This window comes from Otolemur garnettii, unplaced genomic scaffold (genome assembly GCF_000181295.1).
Source record: "Otolemur garnettii isolate 467f Iridium unplaced genomic scaffold, OtoGar3 scaffold00093, whole genome shotgun sequence".
Classification (NCBI taxonomy): domain Eukaryota; kingdom Metazoa; phylum Chordata; class Mammalia; order Primates; family Galagidae; genus Otolemur; species Otolemur garnettii.
Window position 1 is genome coordinate 416,929 of NW_003852488.1, and position 21,598 is coordinate 438,526.

At 41.8% G+C, this 21,598-nt stretch overlaps 1 protein-coding gene across 1 annotated transcript in view; it reads right to left on the reverse strand.

Moving 5' to 3' along the window:
- Nucleotides 1-15,112, reverse strand: part of TRPC3 (transient receptor potential cation channel subfamily C member 3) — a 64,086-nt gene extending 48,974 nt beyond the window's left edge. Inside the window, exon 1 of the mRNA XM_003795514.3 lies at nt 14,830-15,112. Coding sequence (XP_003795562.1) covers nt 14,830-15,044 — 215 coding nt within the window. The 5' untranslated portion in view covers nt 15,045-15,112. The remainder of the gene's footprint in view (nt 1-14,829) is intronic.
- Nucleotides 15,113-21,598: the final 6,486 nt, after the last annotated feature.

Here is a 21,598-nt window from a genome sequence, read left to right on the forward strand (position 1 = left end):
CTCAGCTTTGGTGTGATCATATTTGAAGTTAGAACCTTTGGGAGATTATTAGATCATGAAGGTGAGACCCTCATGATGAGATTAGCACTGGAGAGCTTGCTTCTTCCCACCCTCCCATCTGCTATGTGAGGACACATCAAAAAAGTGGCCATCTGTAAGCCAGGAAAATAGTCCTCACCAGAAACCAGACATGATACATCCTCCTCTCAGACTTCCACCTTCCAGCAGAAATAAATTTCTGTTTTTTAACCCATCTAGTCCCTGGTATTTTGTTATGGCAGCCTGAACTAAGACACTGACCATATATTTTAAGGCAAAAATTTTTTTTCCATGGTTTTTGTGGTCTTTGACTTTGGCCAAACACTTAAGCCCATAAAAAGTTATTACTGAGAAATATTTTGGTATAACCACAGGGAACCCTCTGCTCCATCTTAAGCCCAAGAGTTTGAGGTTGCTGTGAGCTGTGACACTACGGCACTCTACGGACATAGTGAGACTCTGTCTCCAAAAAAAAAAAAAAAAAAAAAAGAAAGAAAAGAAGCAAAAACACAAGGAAAACTCCTCAGTTTTTATGACTTTGCCACTGACTCATCTGGCCTCCAGCAGCGTTTCTCTCTGTGTGACCTGTGGACCACCTTCATCAAGGTCACTTGTAATGTTTTTTAAAATCAGATTTCTGAGCCCTAGTCCGGATGAACTAAATTGGAATCTCTGATGGTTGGGTCCTAGAACATGCACTTTACATAAACACCCTTTAAAATTCCTATGCAGCCTGAAGGTTATGAACTTCTAGTGTAAAAAAACGATGGAGCTATCTTAGACACCAGACTACATAGGTCTTTAAGCAGTTGTTACTCTGGCCCTGTCAAAAATGAAGTTGTTAGAGCAGCAAAGGCTAAAGGATAAGTAGCCCTGCATTCATTTAGTTTCTAATATGCTTTAGTACTACTTAAAAATTTGGTCTCCAGGAAGCTACTTAATTGAATTGAACCAAATAAGCAGCCCACAGAAATGCCCTCACCAGTGACCATTTAATGCCATAACCTTGCTTTTATGTAGGAATTTTTAAAACCTTACTATATCTTCTTTGAAACTGCAATTAAAGATACTGTTCATTATAGTATTCGTTGTACCTTTTTTGAGAATTCAAGTGCTAAAGTGATCCTAGAATTGTGTATCAAGAATCATCTCTCTGCAGGTGAGGTTTTTATCCTTTAATCTAATAATAAAAACTAAGTAACCCTCACTTCTTTTTTTTTTTACTTTTTGGCTCAACATATCTAGGAATTTAGCTTAGATCTAAACGTCTTCAATTATCATTACTATCTTGTCCCAGATTTCTGGCACTCTATCTCAGATTTCTCATACAAATTTTAAACCAATTATTCTATATGTTTTAAACCCACTTTAAGTTGTCTAAATCCTTTTTTTTTTTAAAGACAGTATTAACAATTACCCCCTCATATGTGGCCACTGCAACACACACGCCTGGATAGTGAGTTCATGCTTTATTTATTATTACCAGCAGAGTACAGCTCAGTGCCCCACGGAAAGTAGGTATTCGATAAATATCTGTTCTATTAAGTTCTCAAATCCCTTCTTGGACCTGACCTTAGGTCCTACATCTCATTCTAAAATGCCCTGTACCACATTATTCCTTAAACCAGCTCCCTCTCCTAACTTTTGTATTATCTCAGGCTACTTATTTAAATTTAGAAATTTCAAGGTCATCTATGCCTCACTCCTGTCAGTCACAAAGTTCTGATGCTTCTCCTTTGGAATGTTTCTTGTGCTGGACGCCTCCTTCCAATTCTCATTGCCAGCGCCAGCCTCCAGATCGTTATCAAATCACTGCTGGATTGTTACAACAGCTTTCCAGCAGAGAGGCATGAGAGAAGGCAACTACACTTCACTGAGCACCTGGCCTGGATTTTTCAATGCATTATTGTATTTAGTTACTGTAACAATGCTACAAATAGGTATTATTTTCTCTGTTTCATAAATAAGAAAACTGAGCTCAAAGGAAATTGTCCAAGGTAACACAAACAGTAACATGCAGAACTGGGATTTCTACCTCACAATCATCCCCTCTGCTTTACCATGTCACACTTCTTAAAAAAAAAAAAAAAATCACTATTCCACCTTCTGCTTATTCCTCCAATCTAGACGCCTCTGACTGACTTTCAGGCACGGTCATAGCCCACCCCACCCTGTCTACTCAACCTTCTTGCCCTTGTTCCTCAGATTCATTCTTCACTGTCCTATAAACATATTATTCTGCTATTCCTGTACTATCAAGGGTATTCTCATACTATCAGGGATTTTTTTTTTTTTTTGAACATTCACTAAGGTATTCTCTTTTGCCCTTCCAAAGACAAGATATTTGCCCTGGTTGACTCAAGACTTTTCTGTCCAGAAGGTGAGGGGATGTGTCAAGGGGGAGGAATAAAGATAAATTTTAGAGAAGGAGTACAAGAAAAAAATCAAGGTCATGTTCAGATTTTTGTAAGAAAAAATGGGATTTTGTAAGAAGAATTTTAGAAAAGGAAAATTATCTAACAGAAAGACTTGTTCCATTTCATTATTTCCCTAATTCATCCTGAATGATTCTGATCACAGGAGCTCTCATCAGGCAAACAGGATAGCTTTCCCACCTCGGGCTGTAAAGCCATGATGGTTACTATCCTGGTAGAAGAAAGAAAGAACAGAAAGGAAATAAAAATTAAATGTGGATTCTAGAAAGTGAGGAAATACTGAAAACAAGGGCTTCTTGACAGGTTTATTTTATTTGGAGATCTAACCAGCCCAGCCTGGTTGAGAAGTGGAATGGTGGGGGTCAAGAGCTTTCTCAAGGTACCCTCAGCTCCTATGTGGTGTAGGCCCTGCACTGAGAGCCAGAGAGTCTTCATGAAGGCTGGTGCCCTGACAAGGCTGGAGGAGGCTGCAGGCACTCAGCTCCGTAGCGGAAACCAAGTGCACCAGGAAGCACATCTGTGTTTCTAAGAAAGGCAAATCAGCCAAGATCAAGTTACTTCTGCTGGCAATCAGCACCCAAGTACACAAGGAACATCACCCAGAGACCAGAAAAGTTAGAAGACACCCCTCCAGGGACACATGAGCTCCCTTCCCCCAGTGTCCAGATGCTACAGAGAAAATCAGGGAAGAGGATGGCTTCCTGAGAGCTTGAATAATTTTATCCAAATGAGAGAACATTTATGAAAAACAACATTTACTTTATAGTATCAAACAGAGATAAATGAGGTCAACCTTCCAGCCTCTAAAAAGTGTGCTGAGTGGTGACAGGCAGTCCATAGAGACTCCAAGCCCTTTTGGAGATTTCAAGGGAAGAACCAAAAAGCAAAAGCCCCTTACACACTGGCTCAAGGTACAGCAACACATGGCACCATTTTACCAAATCTCTGCCGTAATGTAGGGCAAACCTTCCTTCCTTGTCAACTCAACTCACTGCTTAGTTGCTTAATTGATTTAATTGCATAATTTATTGATTGCTCAATTCATTTATTAAATTATAATAAGTGTCTGTGTAGTAGGCAGAAAACAAAACAAAAATTTTAAAACTAATTTAAGCCACAGATTGGACATTGGTTATTTTTTCTCTCTTACTCAGCAGGTGGGAGGCTCAGTAGACTTTCGTTACAGGCAGATAGTAGAAGCTACATGTTGCTGCTCATCCAAGTTGTGGGAGATTTCTTTTTTCTTTTTCTTTTTTGGAAATAGGGTCTTGCTCTGTCACCTAGGCTGGAGTGCAGTGGTACAATCATTACTCACTACAACCTCAAACTCCTGGCCTCAAGTCTCTCAAGTAGACCAAAGGCACATGTCATCATTCCCAGCTGATCTTTTAAAAAAAATTTTTTTTTTTTGAGACACAGCCTCAAGCTGTCACCCTGGGTAGAGTGCTGTAGCATCACAGCTCACAGCAAGCTCCAGCTCCTGGACTTAAATGATTCTCTTTCCTCAGTCTCCCAAGTTGCGGGGACTACAGGCGCCCGCCACAAAGACCGGCTATTTTTTCATTGTAGTTGTAATTGTTGTTTGGCAGCCCTGGGCTGGATTCAAACCCACCAACTCTGGTGTATGTGGCTGGTGCCTTAGCCACTTGAGCTACACGCACTGAGCCAGATTTTTAAATGTTTTGTAGAGATGGGATCTTGCTTTGCCCAGGCTGATCTCAAACTCCTGGCTTCCAGGAATCTTTGACCTTTCAAAGTGCTGGGACTATAGGCTTTGACCTTTCAAAGTGCTGTGCCCAGTCCCCTTTTCTTCTATCCCCAAACATATTCTTAATTTTGCCCTTCACCTTCCTACCACAGCCCAGTTTTCCTTTTTGCTCAGTATACAGGGATCAAGTTTCATAGGACAATGCCTATGTGACCTGCAAGATTCTGTTTATTCTGAAATGTTGACTCTTTTGATTCTTTGTGAATCTATTCCTGACCACTTCAGCCTGAGCTCTTGTAATGGGGTGCTCTGCCCTAAGTCTAGACTCTTAATTTTGTTTCATCTCCTTGATCTTTACCTCCTTGACTGTTGTCTCTGTGATAATGCATGTACTCAAGTTCAACTGAGAATAAGTGTTTTATGCTTCTATCTGAGGTTTAAAACTGCATATGCCATCTCTAAAGTACTGAAGACACAAAAACACTCATCAATTGATACTAATTCTGTAGATAAAAAGACAGTCTGAATGGTAAGTAACTTCCTTAAGGTCACGGAGGGACAGAGAATTAGAAGATTTAGAGATTGGAGGTCCTCCTCCCAATGCTCTCTACTTTAATATGCTGTCTCTAAGGAATACGAAAAATGAACAATAGGTTGTAAATCAAAACATCATTATTAAAATAGATGCTAAGCGTATGTGTTGGAACATTTTGGTTCTACAAAGAATAGCTGTTCAAACATCCAAAATGGCTTTTTGGAGTCAATCACGAACTCCTTAGCACTTTGCAACAAATGGAGCGTCATTAAAGAAGTCACCTCAAATCCCTCACCGAAATGAGGTGAAGAATTAACCAACTCCTCAATCCATGCAGAAAGCAAGTAAAGTGAGAACGCCACCACCGTGAGCTGAAGCAGTGAGAAAGAACAACGTCGGAAGTGTAGGACCAAGCAGTTCACAATCCTGCAGAAAGTGGCTGTGCCAGCCGGCCGGGGTCAAGTCCATCATTTTGTAAAGGGCAAGAAGAACAGACAGAGCCACAGAGCCAAGGAGTGAGAAAAGCAGAGGAAGGGAAAAGTGTTAGCGAGCACCACCATCCTCCTTCTAGCATTGGAGACGGTGATAATTGGGAAGTGGTAACGAGGGTGAGAGGCAGCAGGTACTGACAGAGGATAAGAAACTCATAGATGGAAAGTCAAAAAATAGAAACCCCCCATGGCCCCGTGGTAAGAAGGCACCTGTCAGTCAGTGTGGCTGCCTCTGGAGACATCTGGCGTCTATGCAGTAGGCCCATGTGTGTGCAGTTGGAAGGAGAGGCAACCTGACAAACAGCCTTGATAATACCATCAACACACACATTGGAATATCTATCTATCTATCTAAAGCCCTTAAGAGTACCAGCATGCATGGCTAGGGAAAAGCAGCCCAGCAGTTTGAGTGTCCAGTAGGGAGTTGTCCTATGTCTCATACTACCTCCTGCTAGCTGCATCACCTAGGATAATAACACATCGTCACCGGTACCAACCAAACCAGCGAGATACAGTGTTTCAGTGAAGAAAGAGAAAAGCATAGCTTTATTTCTAAAGATTCTCATCCCACAAAAAAATGAAGAGATCCCAGCACTTACAAACCCAGAGAGATATTTAAGTCTGCATCGTAATGAATTCCCTGAGAGTCTCTATTGACCTATGTTATTAATATGTTCAGAACTGTTCATGTAAAATTACAATACATATGTTAGATACACGTGAATTTTTGTGTTTGCCCCAATGAGACAAGAAGCTGGTGTTTCTTTAGGGAGGGGAACTCTGGTCTCCTATCTTCATCGTTTTCTCTATCATTCTTCTCATGAAATATGAACAGCTCTTTCCCAGACTCTTCAGCAGCCAAAACCAGAAAAACAAAAAGTCATTTAACAGGGTGTTTTTCCCTCTAAAAGTCCACCAGGAGAAGATGTGAGGGCCTCTAGCCACTCCCTGCGTGACTTCTTGGTCATGCTTCTTACACATATATACCCAAGATAGCATTCAAGCTAATGCCGTCTAGAACTTAGATGTTTAAGTTTCCAGGAATTGTGTTTTGTATATAATTCCATTAAACCAACTATTGCATTGCTTTATAATTATCAGTCTTTGTGCCTGTCTTCTTAATGATCCTATAACATTCTTTTTTTTTTTTTTTTTTTTTTTGAGACAGAGCTTCAAGCTGTCCCCCTGGGTAGAGTGCCATGGCATCACAGCTCACAGCAACCCACAACTCCTGGGCTCAAGCGAGTATCTTGCCTCAGCCTCCCAAGTAGCTGGGACCACAGGCGCCCGCCACAACACCCGGCAATTTTTTGGTTGCAGCCATCATTGTTGTTTGGCGGGCCCAGGCTGGATTCGAACCTGCCACCTTAGGTGTATGTGGCTGGCGCCTTAGCCACTTGAGCCACAGGCACCGAGCCGATGATCCTATAACATTCTTAAAATGTTATAGGATCATCAAAAGCAGAAATTTCCTCTTTTTATCTCTATATGCCTGACTTTTGGTATATAATGAAGAATATCTGTTGGACACATAAAAGCACATATGTACACATACTTAAACCATCTCACTGAAGACCTAAGCAAAAAATTTCCCCTCCATACGATAATGTATGGAAGTCATGGTGACGGGGAATTAGAGCGACCCTTCTTTAAAAATAAATACTTTACTATAAATTAATAATCAGAAATTAAAAATGTAAACAATCACTCTTCTTTCAGATTTCTGCTTAATCACATCAAATTCTTAGTTACACCACAAAAATATCTGGTGCATTCTGCACCTTTTGATTTTAATTTTGCATAAAGTTATGTTTTGTTAGGACAATCTAGGGGAAAACACTTAAACATATTAGTAACATTTAATAATTAGTAATTAAGCATCTCTTTTAAAACTTTCACAATGTTTTTCTAAAACCATTTTTTTATTATTTCAAGAAGGTTAGTAACAGTGAAATGAAAAGACATATGAATTCAGTCTATAATTGAACAAGAACTGAGAGAAAATGACCTCAAATAATAAAAAAACATGTACTGACCCAAGAGAAGTTCATAGTTGGCTATTTAGATATATTAGTCCCTATCAATTATGTATATTTTTAACCTCTAACATTATTAGAAGGAAGGGATCTGGCTTTCTATCATGATCAGCCATATCTAAAGTTGAAAGTCTGAGGTTTTTAGATGTTTGCTCCCACCTCATCACCCTGCAACCTACTTTTCAAGAGTCCACATGTATCAGTCCTACCAGACAAAATGTATTTAAAAATGCAGAACTGGTAATAATATATTAGCATTGCCAAGCTCTTCCCTTAATGGCTCACACATTTGTGGACACTTAAATCTCATCTTTTAAAAAGGTCTAGGATCAAATCCATATTACCATCTATTATTGAATAGTGAAGAGAAAATAGGAAAGATTTTTTTTTAAATAGGGAAATTTTTGGACTATATAATTGTAGATAAAATCCGTGACTTGGATGCTCAAAGATAAAATGCTGTAACAATCCTAATTGTTCTGATGAAATCACCCCCGAGCCCCTTATGCACAAGTGTGAAGTTGGCCGTCCCACAGCCCACCACGCACACTCCTTCCTATGTGTTCTCCCTGCACAGGCCAGTAATATGGGTCCCCTTCCAGATCAATGTTGTGCAATGTTGAGGGCAGTATGGGGAAAGGACTGAGAAGTAAGACTGACGGCCATGCAAAGGACCTCCCCTCCTCAGAAGATTGCTCAAGGCCCTCTTAACCCCAAGCCAGAAAGTTCAAAGTCAAGTCATCTTTCCTGCCCAGGAGTTTAGCAAAGCATTATCTTCCTTCCATTGCATTTCCTGAGGTATTTGATTGTCTATTGTAAGAGGGGGTAAGGGTTTATGCAATACTGTAGGCAAAGAAAATGCTCAAAGGTTAAGAATAATTTCAAGAGACAGAGAAAGGAGAGAAAGAGAGAGAGAGAGAGAGAGAGAGAGAGAAGCAGAGAGACATTTGCTGTCCCAGCACGTTAATCAAAAATCTCTGAAATTCTGATTTATTCCCCAAATGGTGGCCCAGTCCTGGACTAGGATTCTTTCACCATTTAGGTATTAAGGAAAGGAATAATCTAAAGTTCTATTTGCTAGGGGTCAATAGTGCATGGAGATATCCTCTTCTCTTTGCCTGTTTTCTCCTTCCTCCTACTCAGATTGCAAACTCTCTCAAGTTGATCTGCCATCAGCAGCCAAATTGAAATGACGAATTAATTGGATCTCATAAATGAATTAGTACTAATTGATAGTTTCCTGTGTTGCTCCTCCCAGGAGTCAATACATTTTAGAATTTCTTTGAAGTTTAACCCAAAGGAAGCCACAGTGTGAAGAGTACATCCCTGGAAACCTGAAGATTTCAGATGGCTTGGACATGTTGTGTATTAGATGTCATCCCTCCACTTCAGCTTCTCAATTTGTAAAATGAGAGACTGGGACTAGATAAAATTCTTTCTAACTCAGACATTTGATTATTCTCCGAAATATTCCATATTACCTAAATTTAGGAAGTGTAGAGTGAAGATGATTTTAGGTGGGGGCTTCAGATGACCTTATCAACTATGTGGGTTACTATCCATGCTGTGTGCCAAATGAGATCCACAGAAGTAAGAACACTCTGCCTTCTGCCATCTGGGTTCTGCCTAGGATATTGTCATCATTAAGGCTTAAATAAACATGTAAAACACAACCATAGGGATGTTTGGATTCAAAATGATTGAAGAAAGGTCTTTATCACCTCTTCTTTCCAAAATTAAGCCCCCCTCCCCAAATAACAAAGAGAAAAAAGAATAGCAACACAAATTTCATCTTCCATGAAACCAAAAGACATGTGCAACCCTAAGCCACAATATATGAAGATGGAAAGGAGATGAGTTAGAAGAATAGTAAATCTTTTAGTGGAGAGAAATAAATTCCCTAGAATGCCTGCAATAAAAAGCACTTTGATCCACTTTGATCTATGCCAAACAGGGTCCAGAAATTGAAGGTAAAAGAAATTCCAGAAAGTAGAGATGAGGCTGGAGCCTAAAATAAGAGAATTGGCTGAAAGTCTGGAGTGGGTAGAAACCTCCTCCCTAGATTCCTAACCCCTTACTGATATGGTTAAGTGACAAACCTCTCATATCCCTAGGAGAAATATAGGCTATGGACTCTCCAGAGACAGAAAAACTGGGGTGCTCTAGTTAAGGGGATATCAGGCCCAGGGGAGGAATGGGAGGACCCCTGCCCGCTTCCACCACACTAATAGCCAGGTTTTCTATTTCTTAATTCTTTTTCCCCTGAGATGTATTTTTTCAACTGCATCCAATAACAAAGAATGCTACAAAAAAAGGAATACTCATAAAACAAGAAAGAGCTCTAAGAGATTAAAAATATAACAGGTAAACTGGAAATAAATTCAGTGAAAGAGCTGAAAGATAGAGTCAAGAAAATATCTCAGAAAGAACACAAAAGATAAGCCCTGGAAAACAAAGGAGAAGAGATACAAAAACCAAGGGATCAAACCAGGAAATCTAACATCCTAATAATAGAAATTCCAGGGAAAAAAAGGTGAATAAAACTAGTGTTTAAGAAATAATACATGTGAACTTCCCAGAACTAAAAGACAGAATCTCTAGATTGAAAGGGTTCACTAAAGGTCCAGCTCAAGTAATGAGAAAAAGATCCAAGGCAAGGCACATCTTCAGGTGAGAACTAGTAAAGAGATAACTCTAAAAGCTTTCTGAAGGAAAAGAAAAATTAAAGACCACAGCCAGAGGAAGTCAGGGGGCTATAGAAGGAAGGGCTACCTTCAGGAAAACGCACAAACACAGTTGGAAACCTTTACTCCGAGAAAACCAGGTAATTATCAAAAGAAAAGAGATGTAGTCAGACCACATTACTTTGTTCAGCAGTGAACAGAGGTTAGGTGGTCATAACAATGAAGAACTGAAAGAAGATATTAACCAGAAATTTATTTTCTTTTTCTTTTCTCTCTCTCTCTCAGCAAAATCACCAAAATTGTTACAACCACATTGTGGGAGATAAGGGGAGAATAAGACGTGTATGTGAGCAAAAAATTCTCACCTGATAACATAAAAAATAGGAATAACAAGATGGTAGGATGGGAGGGAGTTGAAAGCCGAGTAAAAAAGGAAGGGACAGGAAGACAATGAGAGAGAAGTAGAGAACTCCGGGAGGCTTACCATTGTTTTATGTTCTTCAGCACTAACCAAATTATTTTTTTTCCCATCAGAGCAGTTGACTATCAAACTTTAAAAACCATAGGCATATATTATTTTGAGGTTACATACACATACAGAAACAATTTAAAACAAACCAACAAAAATGACAACTTTATATTGTACGTAGTGAAGTTGCTACTCTAGAGTATAGAGAATAAAACTGAATACAATGAAAATTTTCAGATTGTTAAAGGCCTCAAGTCTAATGCCTTGCTGTGTTATTCTTGAAGATTAAACTCTAATTTGTGAAAAAAACCCTGCCTTTTCCTTAATAATACCAGTCAGTTTGACTTGAATCCTCCAAGTCCAGACTCCTGAACTTAGAGACTCAACAGTCACTTGCAGAATCTCTGATTTCTAATGCAGGGGTTGGAGGAAGGGACTACTTCCAATCGGATGCCCATGCCGGTGCACAGCACTGTTCTTAATCCCACAGCTAATCAAAGCCAAGACTGGAACATTTATACAAGACCAGTGCCACAGAAACTAACATACAACTAGATAATCTGGGTTACAGGGCACTGTGTACTCATTTCCGGCTCCCCAACCGTACGAGAAGCTTTATTATTGATTTGCTGGGTAACTGTTAGAAAATTATTTCTCTGTGTACTGATTTCCTCATTTGCTGAATGATGACAATGATAAACACTGCTTTAAAGGAGTGTGATTCCAGTTAATGAGTATAAATGACTGTGTGACGTATTACATAAACACAAATTGACTGCTTCTCTTCTGACCAATTTGTGGCCGCACTTTCTCTGGAGTAACACCGAACAGAATTCTTTTTTAGACATCCTCCTCTTTTAAAGATAACATTGCTGAGACAGCTAATGATTTTGTGCAGATCTGTGAATACACACAAAGACTGATTCTTCTTACTAGTGGCTCATAAGTTTTTCTCTTGATTTCCTGAGTTTGCCAAGCCTTTTCTTGAAACTGTTCTCTCTTGGCAGCCTCGCCATAGTACCACCCTGCTCCTTCTCTTTTTCTGTGTCCTTTACTTACTACTATTTCTCTTTGCCCTCTAAAACAAAAATTTTTCCCTCAAAAAACTAGCTTAGCTCCCTATGTTTCTCTCTTCACGCTCCTTCTTTGGATAGCCTCATCTACCCACACAACTCTGTAACAATTTCCTTTAGACAGAAGACTCTCAAATTCTCCTGAACTCTAACTTTGTATATCCATCTTCCTGCTTGACACCTCTATCAGAATTATCTAAAAAATCAGATCCTCCTATTTGTTTTTTAAACAAGGATATCGACAATCTTAGTTATCTAGGTCAAAATTACCAAATTATCTCTGATCTTGCTTTCTCTTTAAACCCCTTATGCATAGGAAATTGCAAAATCCCACAGACTTTATTTGTGTATTCTCTCTTCCAATCTCTCCCGCTTCGATCCCACAGAAAGGGCACTATTGCAGATACTAATCTCAGCCTGGACTCTACGATAACATCCTAATTTGTTTCTTCACATTTTGTTGATTGCCACTTCAATCCATCTTGCTCTCAGAGTGGCTTTGATTAAATTATTGCTGCTTCAAAACAATCTGTGGCTCCCTATTGCCTCATCCTGGTATACAAGAGCCATAAGCTCCAAACTAATACGTCCAGTCAAATCTCCTTGCTCCCTTACACATACTCTGTGTTCTGAACTAATATTCCCTAGACATACCTAGCATTTTGGGAGGAGACAACATTAGTCCCATATGCTGCCCCCTCTCCCTCCTCCAGTCTTTGCCTATTATCCCAGCTATCCTTCAGGGTCCAGAAAGCTGTCCGTGATTTCCACACAACCTATGGCTGTCCATTTCCTCTTTGCACTTGACCCTAGTTCTCTCTATCTATCCATCCATCCATCCATCTTTATATTTATATGCATTTTTATGTATACACACAATATCATTTTATTCTAACATAAAGCATAATTGCGCATGCCTAGTCTCATTCCTAGCCCTTCCTCAGGAGATTTTAAACTCCTCAAGAGCAGGAAAATTGTCGTACTCATATTCGTGGCTTGTTGTACTCAGCCTGCACTTTGCACATTTACACAATTGAGAATGTTTGAAATGAAACTAATGAGAACTGCCTTAAAACACCTTTTTGGAATTCATCAGATATATTTAATAGCTGAAAATTTTCAACAATGAAGTCATCTGTCTTAAGACATATAACTTGGCCCTAGGTTTACAAACAGTTGGAAAAAAAATCTTGTTCGTGGTAACAGAACATGACACTCTTCCTCCTAAGTCAGTCTGTTTAAAATTCCCAAATAGAATATTGGAAAAGAGAGCAGTAAAATGAGCAACAGGATTACCTTGAGGAATTTTTTGGTAAAAGTGGGATTCTATCCTCAGCATCCTCCTGAATTTTAAATTCAATCACACTTTTCTGCCTACCCAAATAACCCTTCTGAATCCATCCTGTCATGTTCACTTTTAAACAATGATAAATAAGCACTGTTCATTACAGTGGCCATGTGCTATTCAAAGGTGGAATAAAGAGCTAATCTCTGCTGCAGACATCAAGCTAGTCTCCAATAATACCAAGTGACAAGCCTCAAATAAACATGAAGATCTTGCTGTTCTGCCTCTAGAAAAAATATTTATCAACATATTTCCTTGAAGTGACTGGATCTTCTTCATCTCTGCAAAATAAATACACCACATTTACTTGTTGAATTACGTATAGTTAGCAAATAGGAAAGATGATCTATCAGCAGTTAGACTACAAGCCTACAAGAATTTGCCCAAGGGCGTTGTGTAATTGACCTCAAACTTCAAAAGGCAAAGTAATTTCTGCTCCGCCCTACTTTCTCAGATAAGAGTGTTCAGGTGTCCCATTTAGTCCGGATTTAAGGTAAAAGAAAAAAAAATCTTAAGAGAATCAAGAAACTGAGGTAGGTTATAAAAATCAATTTGGCAAAAGGCAAAATGGACAACGTGTTAAAAACCTTAGGGAGGTGGGGAAGCCAGCTAGCAGCGTCTTAATCCCGAAGGCTATACAGGTCCTCCATTTCCTGGGCCATTTCCACTCCATACTAGCCTTCAGCAATGACTGAACCACGTCGAGTTGCGTCCCTCATTTTTCATCAGAACCCTTCCCTGCGGGTTCTACTCACAGCCATTGATTGTTTCCGTTTCTACAAGCCTGTCCAGCTAGGACTGGCGCTGCCTCTCAGCCAGCCGATCCGGCGCGGTTCGGTGGGTCCTGGGGTAGCCCCAGAGGCCCCGGCCCCGGGCTGCAGGCAGCCCTCGGGCAGCAGGGGGCGCTGCCGAACCTCGGTCCCTACCCGGGAGAACCGCCTCCCCCGCTCCGCGGGCTAGTGCCGCCCACCACCGTCTGACCTCAAGTTCTCTACCTAGTTCTCTGTGCGTTTTTCCTAAAAAAGACAGTAAACTCCGCGGCACGCCCAAGGTACGTGACAAGAAAAATACAGATCATCTCACCCTATAAAACTGATCACCCTCTTTTTATCTTCTCTGCGTCTCACAACTGATTTAAAGGCTGCCTCGCAGATTGAAAATTAAGAAAAGTTGGTCTTTTTCACACACGAGAGCGTCGACTGCTCCTTTGTTAAAAAAGAAAATAAAAAAGGGGGAAGGAAAGAAAGAAAGGGGAGGAAAGAGGGAGGAGAAAGAAAAAAGAGAAAGAGGGAAAGAAACAGCCACTGACCCAAAGCCGCCTGGGAACCGCAGCCAAAGTTACCACTAAAGCGACTCCCGCCGCTGCTTCGCGCCCACTTCCTCCCTCGGGGGACCCTAGGCTTCGGTTCCAGTTTAACCCCAATTGTGACTGAACTACAGGGAGACCAGACGTCCCGACAGTCCACACCCTGTATGCACTCTGTCGCCTCCCTACTCTCCACTTCTCTGCCTCAGCCCGAGTGTCAGAGGGACCCAAGTTCCCAGGGTGGTTTCGCACTGGGACACCGGGGAGGAGTTCAGGGTTCAAGTGCGCGCCTGGTTCTGTGCACACCTTCCTCTTCCTTGGTCTCCCCAGTAAGCTCGGAACCCCCAGGGTCCCTTTCCAAGCACCCGAGGCAGTCGTGCGCGCGTCCTCGGCCATAGGAGAGGGAGTGGCTGTTTGCTGGGATGCTCGCCTGGTGTCTGTGTGTCCGTCTCCGGGCTGCTCTTTGCGCTTGACCAGAACAGAGACCCCGACACTGAGCGCCCCTCAATCCACTCCACTGAACAGGACCTAGGGGACAAGCCCCTGGGGGAGGTCTGCACCCTCGAAGTCACCTATATCCAACTGGCCGGCCGTGCCCCGTGGGACTCGGAGGTCCGGGCACGTCTTGGGGCCGCCCGGGCGCGCCTTTCCGCCCCCCGCCCGCGCCGCCTTCCCGAGGCGCGGGCCGCGGCCCGGCAGGGTACTCACAGGTCGGGCCCCGGGGACGAGGGCGGCGGGCAGTAGCCGTGCGGCTCCCGCTGCCAGGGCGCCGAGCGCGGCTCGAGCCCCCCGTTGACGCCCCTCCAGCCCCGGCGGCGGCGCTGCGGCTCCGCGCCTTCGTCCTCGCCCTCGTCGTCCTCCTCCTCCGGCGCGGGGAAGGTCACCCTCGCTTGCTCCTTGCACTTCCTGACCTTGGTGGACATCGCGCCGGCTGCGGTCCGAGCCAGGGGATGCCGGCCGCCGGCCTCCGCCGCCGCCGCCGCCGCGTGGTCTCCCCGCGGCGTCCCTTCCCCGCCTCCCGCGGCTCCCGCAGTCCTGGGCCGCCTGGAGCGGGAAGGCGGGAGGAGAGAGCGGCGCGGCCCGCACCCGAGCGGTTAGAGGCGGGAGCCCAAGCCGAGCCCCCGCCGCCCACCATCAAACCGCGGGAGCAGCCGCCGCGGCCGTGGCCGCGAGTGGGACGCCCGGGGCCGAGCGGGGCGCTGGTGCAGGGAAAGGTTCTCCAGCCCCGCGGCTGCGGCGATGCCTCCTCTGTGCCGGGCTCCTGTCTCCGACAGCATCACTTACTAGGACAGCATCGTTACTCAGGGAGTAGGAGCGGGAGGGGGAGGAAGAGGAGGTGGGAGAATCAATCCCTTATCAGACAGAACTGGAGAGGAAATCAGACCGGCAGGTGGAGAGTAAAGAAATCTGAGAAACTTCCTCCCGCTGTCCTTTTTCTCTTCCAGAGATCCAGAGCCCTTCTGCACCTACAGATACAAGTTGCTTTCCTAAGGAAGGTAAAAGGGAATCCTCTGGCTCGTTAATCTTCCTGCAGCCGTATCTACCCCATTCAACTCTCCAGATGTGTTCAAAAAGCATCACTTGTTCACTGTTACTCTGTTAGTTGAACCTGCAGAGGTTCAAGTACACTTCCCAGAGTGCCTTTATACCCCAGAATGGTAATGCTTTAGACGTGCATGATGCTTCATTTCTTTTAACAAATTTAGAAAACATCCAACAAGATTTATGTACTTTCCAAGAAAGACTTTTCAGCAAAATTTAAAGTCTCTTTTTTAAAACTTAAAAGAATGCATTTTAAAATTCAAGAGGAGTCATTCTTCTGGGAAGAGTTACAGAATTTTAGTCAGCAAAATTCCTCAGAGATCAAGGAATCTATCCTTTTAGAAATAAGAAAGCATAGTCCTAGAGAGACAGAGTAAACTACTCAAGGTAGGTGGGTAGTGAGAAATCTCAGATTAGACCCAGGAGAGTGTATTCCCCAGACTTTCTATTTCTTCCACTAGGCAGTTTTCCAGCAAGTCCAACTTGGAAGAATCACAAAAATGCCAGACATGCTATGGTAAGATAAAATAAAATTTATTTATTTTTAACTGTACCTAATTACACTGTACTTTTATGAGGAACAATTCTTCCCAAATTTAAACAAAACACAAGGAAGTATAGTCCCTTTGAATTTAATTCTTCAAAAGTAAATAAAAACATCATGTATTTTTATTAAAATGACAATAGCATATATGTTAAAGGATGCAGTGACGTACATCTGATACAGAAAAGTAAAAAACAAGTAAATACTGTCTAGTGCTTTACAGTTAGAAGTAACTTTCACTTGCTGGCACACATGAAAGTGTTAAAATGTTCACAGTATAGAGAACTAAAAATAGACCTGCCATTTGACCCTGCAATTCCTTTGTTGGGTATATTCCCAGATGACCAAAAATCGCATTACAACAAAGATATTTGTATCAGAATGTTTATTGCAGCCCAAATCATAATTGCCAGGTCATGGAAGAAGCCCAAGTGCCCATCGATCCAGGAATGGATCAACAAACTGTGGTATATGTACACCATGGAATACTATGCAGACATTAAGAAGGATGGAGACTTTACATCCTTCATGTTCGCATGGATGGAGCTGGAGAATGTTCTTCTGAGCAAAGTATCACAAGAATGGAGGAAAAAGTATCCAATGTACACACCCCTATTATGAAACTAATTTAAACCTTTTTATATAAAAGCTATAACCAAATAGCCTAAGAATATGGGGAGGGGGGAGGGAAAAAGGAGGGGGGAATGGGTGGAGGGAGGGGGTTTGGAGGGATTACTTCTGAGGTTTACCTTATAGGGGTACAGGTCAATCTTTCTAAGAGTAGAATGTGAACGTTTTAAAGCAATAACTGAGAAAATGACATGAAGGCTGTGTTGACCAGTTTGATGGAAGTATTTCAGATTGCATGTGAAAACCCCACACTGTACCCCAGAAGTGCATTAATGTACATAGTTACCATTCAATAAAAAAAAAAAATAAAATGGAAAAAAAAATGTTCACAGTATAAGTTACCAGCCCCCCACCCCACCCCAGATCCCACCTCTGACATGTCTCCAAAGCAGGGCTGCCCTTCTCCATCCCCTATCACCACCTCAGTTCAGGTTGCCCTGGTCTTCCCTGCTACCCAGTCCTTCTGCAACCCACTTCCTCACCATTTTGTTCTCCACACTGCTGGAGAGACTTTGGCTCAAAGCAAAGTTCAGATCAGCAAGTCTGATCATGATTTTTTTCTCTATAAAAGCCTCTAGTGGCTTCCCATCATTCTCAGGTTAAAATCCAAATTTGGCAAAGCTAGCCCTTCATTGTCTGACCCCAGATCTTCAGTCTCTCCCCCCACCTTCTCTCATACACATCCTAACTCCAGTTTCCCTGAACTTCTCACTCATCACCTGACATTCTAGACACTTTCCCATTTTCCTGCCTTTGTCTATGGCCTTCTTGAAGTGACTCCCCTCATTCACCTGCCAGTCTTCTTATTTTCCCTAAAGACCTAGATTACCTGTGGCCTCCAATCTGACAGCCCTCCTGAAGTCTAGTCAAGTTCTCTTGGCCCATGATCCTTACCCACTCTGTGCATACAACAGTCTTACCACTGATCACATCGTATTGAAATTCATTATTGTGCCTCATTTAACTGAATTCCTTGAGGGTGATTTCGGGTCTTATGTATTTTGAGCTACTTAGGGGGGATAATTATCTTTCTATCCTAACCATTTAATTCAGTACCTGATGTCCAGGGCAAGCTCAATAAATGCTCGTTGAATGAATTCATAAAGTCTACAATTTCTTTATGATTGCATTGACAAATTAACGGAGTGCCTTTGCAGAGCTTTTGATGGGATAGGAGCTGTACATAAATGCTTAGGTCACCTGGGTTTACTCTTGCACACTATATTGGTTTCCTGGGGCTGCTATAACAAAGTGCCAAAGACTGGGTAGATTAAACAATAGCAATATGATTTCTCATAATTCATACTAGAAGTGTGAGTTCAAAGCGTCTGCAGGGTTGGTTTCTTCTGAGGCCTCTCTCCTGGGCTTATAACTGGTTGCCTTCTCCTTCTCTTCACATGGTCTTGCCTCTTCTTATAAGGACATCACTCATACTGAATCCAGGTGATTCAGCCACCTCATTCTGCCTTAATTACCTTTCAAAAGACCCTATTTCTAAATACAGTCACATTCTGATGTAGTATACTGGGGATAGGACTTAAACATGGGAATTTTAAGGGGATACAGTTCAGCCTAGAATAGGAGAACTGTCTGATGTCTAAGGAATAGAAGAAATCACAAAGAATAAAAATAGACATGAAAAGCAAAGATTAAACATTTCAATGCAAATAGGGCCGTCTGCAACATATTTAATAAGAAGAACTGTTGAGAAGTAATTCTTGCACTACAGCATGGAGGCTAAACTTAGCAATTTTCTGAAGAGAGTAAGAGCCAGGGAACAGGTAGAATGTTCCAAATAGTATACATCTTTTTTTCTATCTTAAGAATAGAAGTTCTTGTATAAATGGATTTTGCTTTGCTTTTTAAAGTCAACTTAAGTGTTTAATTTTGTTAGCAGTATAAACTAATAAAATAGAAAATGCTGCATATCAGAATAAGTGAACCCCCAAAACCACAATCCCTAAACTTATGATGTGGTAATTAACATTCTAGTGCCCTTCAGACTGAATTTACAGTATCTTAAAACTGTTTTTTGCTAATGTTCTCAGTTCTCTTGCAAGCCAGGAAGTTTCCTAAATAAAAACATGTGTTTTGAAAATTTCTTCAAGTCAGAAGTTTGGGACTCAAAATTTAACATAGAAATAAGTTATAAATGATGGTTATATGTTCGGGACATTTAGCTTAAATGTGTTTCAGTCACAGTATAGGGAGGTATCTAGGAAAATATACTGTAGGCCTCACCAATAATCAAATCCCACCTCTGCTGTCCACAAGCTCTGTGACCCCAAGGAAGCCACTTTAACCTCTCTGAGCCTCAGTTTCTTCCTCTGGAAAATGAAGAAATACTCACAGTGCTTATTTCATAGGGCTGTTATAAGGATTATGTGTTAATGGCTCTTAAAAAACATTCCTGGCAGACGATAGGCACCATGAAAGTATTAGCTACTATTGGGTTACTACCGTGATCTAAGAAACACAATAGAAGTCTGAAGTCTGGGTCCTGAGGCAAAATTTCGGATGTCTGATTTAGATCCCTCTCCAGAATGGCATTAGCTAAGTTGTATAACTGTTGACTGACTTTTCTGTCTCTTCCAGTGGTCTATAAGTTCTTTTGGGGCAGGGACAACGTTTTATTTGACCTTGTCCCACCAATGGAATCATAAATCTGGTAACTCAATGAGTGTTCAATACACGGTAACAGTAATAACAGCAGTGGCAGTGCCACCAGGAGACATTTGATAAATATTTGTGAAATAAAGAGATCCACTAGTGAGGAGAAAGAAGAGAGATTGTGTCCTCTGCTTTGGCACTGTGCCAACTCTGAGTCAAATCTGAAAGTGGGCAAATCTTCTCTGTGGCATCTCTGTGCTCTTTCTCTGCATCCTTTTCACCTCACAGTGTCTATCTTCCCTGGCACCTATGGGCTTGGTGGCATCACATTGTTTTAATCCTTTTACAATGGTATCTCTTAGACCTACTGTACCCCCAAAGTGCTCCATGCTTAGTGACGACCATTCTATCCCCGACCAGTCAAAATTACTTTTCCTTCAGGGTAGTCAGTCTCAGCTAGTTATTAAAGGGAAGCTGTCTTACACAAATTCCCACTAATGTGAGTGAACACCTGAGTCCTTAATGCTCCAAGGGGTGTACATTTTTCAAAGACTGCAATAACTCTCCATTTAGTGGAATTACTAGCTGTGCATAAAAGTGAAGTGAAAAGAAGATACTTTTGGGGGGGTGGAAGGGCGAAGAGCTGCCAAGTAGCAAGGCAGACTTGGTGGAACGCCCCCATAGAGTTTCTGACTTTTATTCCCTTCACTACTAAAGTTATAATTCCCAACCCATTTAAGTTTTGCACCCTTTACTCTATCAACATCGATCAACAGCATTGTCAAGAAAAGCTCTCAATTTGAGGCAGGAATGGAAAATGGGCTAAGTGGCAGATCTAGGGGCTTCCCAGATAGTCTCAATTTTGAGCAAATAGAGTGAGGAATGTGTTATTATTCAGAGACAATTCGCTATGAGGGCCTCACATGCTCTATACATCTTGTGAACAGAGGCAATGGCTGCCTTTGTTCTAGAATATCTTTTCAAGTACATTTGTATGGCAAAGAGCCGTGGAAGATGGAGGTAGTGTCCTTCTCTGGAGCAAAGAGCAAATATGAAGCCTCACAATTAAGCTCGTGAACTTATCCTAGAAAAAGTGCTACATACCTCATTGTTGAATATCACTATGGTCACCCTTAAAGTACTCCTCTTGGGAAGCTGTGCACCAACATCGGTACCTAGTACACCCTTCAAAGGAATTTTGGAACTCTTTTTTGGAATGACCATCAGAGCTGTCATCTTTCAAGGTATGACAATTAAGCTCATGAACTTTCTACTGTGTGCTTACGTTGGCAGCACTGCACGAACAACTTGATAAGGTTTCATAAGCTGTGTTCATGTCAACATGTGGCATTGTCTTGCTGAATGATGTTCATTGTTGCAAGTTTTTGTGTGCCATATGACAACAGTTGTGATGGTCATTCTGAAAAAAAAAAGTGCCAGAATTGCTTTGAAGGATAGATGAGGTGCTGCTTTGGTACATAGCTTCCTAAGGGGAGTACTTCAAAGGTGACTGTACTGCTATTCACCGATGAGGTATGTAGCACTTTTTTGAGGATGAGTTCACCAACTTAACTGTTAGACTTTGTATATTTACTGTCCAGTATAATAAAGATAACACTCTCCCTTGGGCAAAGGTCAGGCAGGTTTAGGGATTGTTCTAAAAGATTCAGGCTACCTAAACTCAGGGCTCAGGGTTCTTCTCTTGCAATGCAACCCACAGCATGTGCATGTCACTTTGTGGGAAATAGGACTCAGGGAACTGGCATAAATGGTTCTACTTTCTGGCTACTGCTGTTGCTATAAGTAATAAGCTGTCCTTCATTTCTAACCTGGGAGTTTTGTGCCTTCTGTCAGCATTCATAAAACTGTGGCTGACTACCTTGTTAGCTTGCAATTGGGTAAAAATCTCGAATCCTTCACGGCTCTTGACAACTGTTAAATTTTATAGATGAAAAAATTCATAGTTCTATCCACAGCAGAAACCTTTAGGAGTAAATTAGGTACTTAAAGAGGTTGTAACAACTTTCCCGTGTGACTAAGAGCATTATTAATCATTTTTTCTATGCCCAAGCATTCTTGGCATACCTGTTAATACGATTTTGTACATGTTATCAGTCCTAAAGAGAATCAATGCTCTCTACTAGCAGGATA